This window comes from Moschus berezovskii, chromosome 6 (assembly GCF_049115385.1).
Source record: "Moschus berezovskii isolate FMDL1 chromosome 6, NW_MosBer_1.0, whole genome shotgun sequence".
In the NCBI taxonomy this organism is placed as follows: domain Eukaryota; kingdom Metazoa; phylum Chordata; class Mammalia; order Artiodactyla; family Moschidae; genus Moschus; species Moschus berezovskii.
The window spans coordinates 50,243,145-50,251,808 of NC_142465.1; the positions used below are offsets into that span (position 1 = coordinate 50,243,145).

General features: G+C 37.7%; 1 protein-coding gene across 1 annotated transcript; it reads left to right on the plus strand.

Annotated features, from left to right (window-relative positions):
• Positions 1-1,035: 1,035 nt before the first annotated feature.
• IFNG (interferon gamma) lies at positions 1,036-5,854 on the plus strand. Its single transcript, XM_055395429.2, has 4 exons — positions 1,036-1,251; positions 2,399-2,467; positions 2,563-2,745; positions 5,134-5,854. Exons 1-4 carry the CDS (start codon positions 1,138-1,140, stop codon positions 5,266-5,268), a joined length of 501 nt encoding a protein of 166 aa, XP_055251404.1. The 5' UTR covers positions 1,036-1,137; the 3' UTR covers positions 5,269-5,854.
• Positions 5,855-8,664: the final 2,810 nt, after the last annotated feature.

Genomic DNA, 8,664 nt, shown 5'->3' on the forward strand with positions numbered 1-8,664 from the left:
AAATAGCAGAGGGTCTTCTGTGCCATCCCTAAGTACTGTATTTCATAAACAAATTACTAAGGGAGGAGAAAATATTCCTATTTTTTTGTGTTTGAAATGAAAAGAAATAAAAAATTAAAAAAGAATCCATTATTAATGATAATTTGGAACAATTGATCATCTAGTGCTTTGCTGTTCAATATGGTAGCCTCTGGCTGCGTGTGGCTACTGAGCATTTGAATATGGCCAGTCTAAATTGAGATGTGCCATATGTATAAAATAAACATCAGATTTCTAGAATTTAGTATAAGAAAAAAGGATGTATAATATTTTATTAATATTTTTCTGTATTGTTACATACTGATATATTTTGGACATATTGTTTTAAGTAAGATATATTTTAAAATTATTTTTCCCTGTTTCTTTTACCTTTAGTAATGGAGCTATTAGAGAATTGGCTTGCATTATATTTCTGTTGGTCATTGCTGTCAGAGCAACATAGAGTTACGGTGGATGTTATACTAACTGTCTTTGATAGAAGGACTTCCTACCACATTGGTTTTCTAACCACATTCTTTCCTTGCTTTCTGGCCATTTGCAAGAAAAATTTTAAGAGGCAGCCCCTCTGTAAAGGTTTGAGAGCCCCTAGAATTTCCTTTTTTACTTGCTTCAAACCACAAAAGAATGATCAATGCAATCTCTGGATGAGGAGTCAACATTTTATGAGGGCAAAGGGAGGAGGTGTACAAAAATTTCCAATCCCTGGACAGTGTGAAGTGAAAGTGTTTTCAAAGGATCCCACAAGAATGGCATGGGTGGGCACAATGGGTCTCTCTCATCGTCAAAAGACCCAAGGAGTTGAAAGGAAACTCTAACTACAACACCAAAATGCCACAAAACCATAGTTATTAATACCAACTAACTAGCATCTCTGTCTATCTGTCACCATCTCATCTTAAAAAACTTGTGAAAATACGTAATCTTGATGAGACTTCAATTAGGTATAAATACCAGCACCAAAAGGAGACACAGTACATTCTTCTGATCATCTGCAGATCAGCAATTAGAAAAGAAAGATCAGCTGCCTCCTTGGGACCTGATCAGCTTAACACAGGAACTACCAATTTCAGCTACTTCGGCCAAACTCTCTCCTAAACAATGAAATATACAAGCTATTTCTTGGCTTTACAGCTCTGCCTGCTTTTGGGTTTTTCTGGTTCTTATGGCCAGGGCCCATTTTTTAAAGAAATAGAAAACTTAAAGGAGTATTTTGTAAGTATGATCTTTTAATGAGACTTTCTTGTGATTGAAATGACTTGATGTTTGATGTTGACTTGGAATTCTATCTATGATGGGCTCTCATCTGTAGTCTTCAGTTATTTTGAGAAGACTTGGTGTTATTGTGACTGTTGGCTAGATGTGTTTTTTTGTTTTGTTTTTTGACTAAATGATCTAGATATTGCTTTAATGCTCTGCTCAGGTTGCTATAGAGATTTAGGAGGGATTCATGAATCCTCCAAAAGATGGGCATAATATGGGTATATATCATAGTGTTAATATTTCGTTATGAGAATCCATTCAACTATGATGTTAAGTAGTAAGCATACTGAAAAGACAGCTGAGTCTTAATTTTTGATTTCTCAAGTTACTATAATGGTGACAGTCAAAAGTCAAGATCAGCATTAAAAACAGTCATTTGAAATAATTAATCAATTAAAGAAGATGAGGTCCTTGAATATTTGGCTTAAAAACAAAAACACTTATACGTGTTTTTCTCTAAAAAGTCATTTAAAAATTTTACTATCCCATCTAGATTGTCTGTGAATTACTCTTGGACTCAGTCACTTACTGAGATTTTTTGGTAGGAGTTATAATCTAGTTTATATTTAAAAATTTTTTTGTCTTGTTTTATGAGTTTCTTAAAAAATTTATTTATGGTTAATTAAAATAGCTTGTGCATTTTAAAATTTTATCATGTGTCTAAATTTAGCTATTATAATTATAGCTGGAGCTATCTTTTAAAGGCAATATAATACCTTATAAGAGGACACAGATAGAGGTTATAGAAACCTATACCATAGGGGGGCAGTATTTTATAGTGAGATGATTTTGTTGATTTTTTTTTTTTTTTAACTATACCTTTTTCTTACCATAGTAATCTGGGACAGTTGAAGTATCATCAGTCTTGAATGAGCTCATTGTGATGTCATATTAGTAAATAAGAAAGCAAAAATCACATGATAGTCTTTGGCTATTATCCAACCAGATAGATTTTGTGAATATGTTTTGTTAGAACTAAACAGTGTTGAAAAGAAAATCAGTAAATGTTGCCAGCATTCAAGTTCAATAAAACGAGGTACATTTTTAGAGCAATTTATGAACTAATTTTAAGCCAATTTTTTCTCGTTTTATTTTCCAGAATGCAAGTAACCCAGATGTGGCTACAGGTGGGCCTCTTTTCTTAGAAATTTTGAAGAATTGGAAAGAGGTAAGCTGAACATTTCCATTTGGCTGATTTTCCTGTTGCTTTTTTTCTGAGGGATAAATTCACATCAACCTCTCTTTGTGCTCTTTTCTTCCAAGGAGAGTGACAAAAAAATTATTCAGAGCCAAATTGTCTCCTTCTACTTCAAACTCTTTGAAAACTTCAAAGATGACCAGGTCATTCAAAGGAGCATGGATATCATCAAGCAAGACATGTTTCAGAAGTTCTTGAATGGCAGCTCTGAGAAACTGGAGGACTTCAAAAAGCTGATTCAAATTCCGGTGAGATGATCTTAATGCTTTCTTTGGTATCTTTGCAGAGGCTCTTACAAAGCACATCATTCCCAGAAAATAGAAATTAGATACCGGGTATAGTTGTTAAAGCTCTGAAGTGAACTTGTGGTCAACATGCCTCTTTGCTAGTTCTCTGTGTGCCTTGGGTGACTTTGCAGAGTCAGTTATTGGAGGCACTTAAGTCTGTAATTTTGGGAAAATACTGGCATTATGCTTACCTTACAAAGATGGGTGAATGGACAAATCAGTGAGGAGGAAGCAGAGAAGGAGTTGGGGTGATGGGGGCAGAGTATTGAAAACCAATTCTCCCATTGCCCCTTGTTTGTGTGTTGGAAATTCTCTTGCTTTGAATAGGTTGCATGTCTTAATGGAAAGAGCAGTGGGAGGGAGAGGGAAGAAGATGCGTGCTCCGCCCAGCTTAGCCACCAAAAAAATGTGTGACTTCAGATGAATCACAGGCCTGGCTGGGGCTGTTTCCTCATCTTAAAAGGAGCCTGTTGAGTTCACTGTAATTTCTATGGTCTCCTCTGCTCTAAAATTCTACAATGCCATGGATAGAAAATGAGAATGTGATAGGAGAAAGGAATAGCCTTTGAGGAGACAAAGGCCCTCCCACTGCCGGACACTGGTCAACCACTCAGGTTGTATAGCCCAAGGAGAGGTGACGGTGTTTGTTTTTAGAAAGAAAATAGGTAGAATTGTCCTATCCATGAATCTTTAAAGGTTTTAGAAACTGAAAGATTACTTTGAAGTATAAGGACAAGTCACATTTCCCAAAATTTAATCTAAGGGACAAAGGCCTCCAGATTTTTTGGGGGGAGGGTTGGCTTTAGTATAAACAGGCTTGGGTGAGAAAAGGAGGGGTCCCATTATGACTCGTGCTTTCAGGATTTGTACCAGCTCTTGCTCTGACCCTGCCCCTCGGCAATCTCATATAAGCTCCCAGGAACTGAAATAAGTGATTGCTTTTCAAGATTTCTCTAGTCTCCCAGAAGTTAGATGGTATGAGAGTGGCTTGGAAAAATTACACATAATGTTTTCCATGGTCAGCAGATCTCCATTGGTTGCAGGCTAGAGAATGAAAAAGCACTTGTTCCTAACCCAGTGCTGCCTCTGGCTGCTGTTCAGGCCTAGAGAAGTCCCTTAGTTTCTCGGTGATGCTTAGAAAACTGGAAAGTAAAATTTATCACCTGTAAACACACACCTGGTAGAAACTTTTCTACTCTGTTGTAACTGGGCCTTGAAAACAATCTGTTGGTCCCATCCTTCTGGAAGCTCCAAGCCTCCTGCTTCACAATGTGCAATCTTGAGTGAGTGTTCAGCTATTGTCGTCTTTTGCTGAAATGTGAACATATTTAAGGCATGTTTTGCCTTTTAACTTAGAATTTCCTAGTCATTCTCAGAAATGTGGCAAGGTAGCTGCAGTATTTACAGCTTTAGAAAGAAAGGTAGTGGCAGAGCAAAGATGAAAGCAAATGGTCCTCATTTTATGAAGCATGAATTCACCTATATGGTCCTACTGGGAAGAGTGAGAAAATAGTTCAGTTTGCTGGAATGGCAGGGTACAGGGAGATTGCTTTCATTCCTAACTTTAACTATTATAAAATACCAGTAATTGATTATTACCATTTAAATAAGATCAGTGTTTATTTTTAATCCCATTATGGAAACTATGAGACTGACCTAATTTGGAGGAAATTAAAAATTATGGTTTTCCTCCTTTTAGGACTTTGTCTTTATAAAGTACTGAACCTATACCAGTGGTTCTCAAACTTGGGTGGTACCTAAATCACCTGATGATGTTGGTAACTACACAATGGCCCAGGCCTGGTCCGATTTCATCCATCTGGAATTCTTCATTAGGTCCTCAGGTTTCTCTTTTACACACCAAACATGACAGTCATTGGCTATAGTAACTCATTTGATACTTAACAGCAAAGACTAAGTACTAAGTGATAGAAGAGGAAGAGACCCTAGGGATCATCTAAACTATCTCCTCATACTTGAGGGAAAACAGAGATCTGGAAAGCTTCAGTGACTTGTTTAAAGTCAGATGTATTGCACACACAGAATTCACACCCACATTTTTCTGTCATTCTACTTTTGGGGTTTTTTAACTATATAATTTTCAGATCTCTGAAGTGGTAAATTTGCAGGTATGTGATGTCCTCCATCCTGTTACAGCACAACTATCAATTGAATTATTATAATTTTAGTCTTTATCACTGAAGAAACCAACATTACATATTAAGGTTCATTATTGCTAGTGAAAATAATTTATTTTAAGGAATACTTTGATTTTCTTGGGCCTAGACAGCAGAATATCCTAATGACTCATATGCCTGAAATTAATTTTGTTGTTTTCTTTCCCAAAAGGTGGATGATCTGCAGATCCAGCGCAAAGCCATAAATGAACTCATCAAAGTGATGAATGACCTATTGCCAAAATCTAACCTCAGAAAGCGGAAGAGAAGTCAGAATCTCTTTCGAGGCCGGAGAGCATCAATGTAATGGTCCTCTTGCCTGCAATATTTGAATTTTAAAATCTAAATCTATTTATTAATATTTAATATTTTACATTATTTATATGGGGAATATATATTAGATTTATCAAAGTATTTATAATAGTAACTTTTATGTCATGAAAATGAATACCTATTAATATATGTGTTATTTATAATTCCTATATCCTGTGACTATTTCACTTGACCCTTTTTTTTCCTGACTAACTAGGCAAGTCTATGGGATTTCAAGGTTTTATCTCAGGGGCCAACTAGGCAGCTAACCTAAGCAAGAATCTGTGGGTTGTGCACTCCTTTCACGTGATGAGGTAATGAACGCTGATAAATGAAATGATGCCATCTAGTCACTACTTATCTGAGACTAGATCTGCATTCTGAGCCACTACTTTGATGGCATGTCAGACAGCGCTTGAATGTGTCAGGAGATGTGACTTGTGCCCTGATGAAAACATAGCATCTCATCTCACCTTACGCCTGGTGCTTCAGACTATCACCGACAACTGTGATTATACCCAGATGGAAAGTAATATGTTTGTTTAGTTTATCAATATTTAATATATATGAATAAAGTGTAATTTCACGACTATGTATGTTGTGTCAGACTTTTTCTAAAATGGGGGCTGGGTTAAATGAAACACAGACTAATAAATTAATAGAGGGAGAGTCAATTTCACTGTGGAGATAGAAGAGTTGGATTAAAATCTGCTCAAAGTGGTTTCTTCCCTGACAATTTGCTGGTTTCCAATGTTCCCTTTGGTAGTTGTATGAATTATCTTTTCACAGCAGTGGAAAGTAGTCCACATTGTTTAGCTTGGCACACAAATATGTACTTCTACTTTCTCCCTCCTCAACTCCTCAGGGCATCCCTCATCTTGGTTTCCCCTATCTCCTCCGGCCACTTTGGGTGAACACTGTAAGGTATGGAATAGTGAGTGGAAACTCTAGGGTGGGAAGCTTGGATTAGAATCTTAGTCCTGCCATTACAAGTGGTGTGACTTTTATACTCTCTAAGCTTCACTTTCCTCCTCTGATAAAGAAGAATAATCGTGCCTTTCTCATAATGTTGTAGGCTTCCCAGGTGGCTTAGTGGTAAAGAATCCGCCTGCCAATGCAGGAGACACAATAGATGTGGGTTCAATCCCTGGATCGGGAAGATGCTTTGGAGGAGGATACGGCAACCTACTCCAGTGTTCTTGTCTGGGAAATCCCACAGACAAAGGAGCCTTGTAGGCTACATAATATTGCAGTGAGACTTTATCATTTACTAGAGCACCTACTATGTGCCTGGTGCTGTTTAGGCACTTGAGATTCAGTTGTGAGAAAAACAAACAAGAATACTTGCCCTTTGGGAATTTTGAATTTAACAAAGGGGAGATAGATAATAAACAAAATACATAATACGTTAGTAAATTGCATGCTATGTTAGAAGATGATTGGTGCTACAGAAAAAAAGTAAGAAAGAATAGGGGAACTGGGAACACTATGGGACAGAGCAAATGGGCTAGGGATTTAAATTGAGCAATTATACTTGGCTTCATTAAAGAGATAACATTTAAGGAAGCACTTGTAAGAGCTAAGAGAGGATTTTTGGCAAAGGAAACATTCTTGCAAAGGCTCTAAAGTGGAAATTTGCCTTGACTGGTAAAAGAAGTACCAGTATTCCAGTGTGGTTGGAGCAAAATAAGTCAAGAATGAACTCTTAAGTTTTTAGTTGAGCAACTAAAAAAGTGAAGTTGTCATCAACTGAAATGGGGAAACTAGAGTGAGCAGGTTTGGGGTGGAAAATTAGAAATTCAATTTTGAACGTTAAGTTTAAGGAATCCATTAAATTTAAAGTGGAAATGATGAGTTAACTATTGAATAGATCAGTCTGGAGTTGAGAGAGAACTCTGAACAGTTGATGTAAATTTAGAAGTTGAGGGTATTCAGTTCAGTTCAGTCGCTCAGTCGTGTCTGACTCTTTGCGACCCCGTGAACCGCAGCACGCCAGGCCTCCCTGTCTATCACCACCTCCTGGAGTTTACCCAAACTCATGTCCATTGAGTCAGTGATGCCATCCAACCATCTCATCCTCTGTCATCCCCTTCTCCTCCCGCCTTCAATCTTTCCCAGCGTCAAGGTCTTTTCAAAAGAGTCAGCTCTTCGCATGAGGTGACCAAAGTATTGGAGTTTCAGCTTCAACATCAGTCCTTCCAATGAACACCCAGGACTGATCTCCTTTAGGATGGATTGGTTGGACCTCCTTGCAGTCCAAGGGACTCTCAAGAGTCTTCTCCAACACCACAGTTCAAAAGCATCAATTCTTTGGTGCTCAGCTTTCTTTATAATCCAACTCTCACATCCATATGTGACCAATGGAAAAACCATAGCCTTGACTAGATGGACCTTGGTTGACAAAGTAATGTCTCTGCTTTTTAATATGCTGTCTAGGCTGGTGATAACTTTCCTTCCAAGGAGTAATTGTCTTTTAATTACATGGCTGCAGTCGCCAACTGCAGTGATTTTGGAGCCCCCCAAAATAAAGTCAGCCACTGTTTCCCCATCTATTTGCCATGAAGTGATGGGACCGGATGCCATGATCTTAGTTCTCTGAATTTTGAGCTAGCAGGTATTTAAAGACCTAATACCTGTTGAACTCATGAAGATCATGAGTTTACATAGTGAAGAGAAGGAAAGAAAAGTATTGAATCTCAAGATACACATTTGACTTTGGAGTGTATAGTGAAGGCAAGATTGTGAGTGTCAAGGGGAGAAAGAGTTAGGTATCTGGGGCTTCCTTCTGAACTATTCCATTTAATGGTCCATTTAATTCCATTTAATAGCAATAAAGTTAAATGAAATAATTCATGTAAAAGTATCAGTTTTGTCTTTGACAATAATCAGAGATTATTATTTTGATTATTGGATAGTAGTTGAGTAACAGTGGTTGAGAATCAATCCCCATTCCCTGTGTTTCTCTTCCAGTCTAAGGTTTATCAATAATTTCTAACCATCAGTATTACCCATAAAACAATCAAATCATTGTACCAGCTACTAGAAAGAATGTCTTTTCTTTGTAGTGTTATGACTTTTTGTTTTTCACTATAATTTTATGTATTCAGTTCAGTTCAATTCAGTCGCTCAGTTGTGTCCGACTCTTTGGGACACATGAATCACAGCACACCAGGCCTCCCTGTCTATCATCAACTCCCGGAGTTCACTCAAACTCATGTCCATCGAGTCGGTGATGCCATCCAGCCATCTCATTCTCTGCTGTCCCCTTCTCCTCCTTCCCCCAATCCCTCCCAGCATCAGAGTCTTTTCCAGTGAGTCAACTCTTCGCATGAGGTTTATGTGTTAGAGATCAAATTGCCAACATCCGCTGGATCATGGAGAAAGCAAGAGA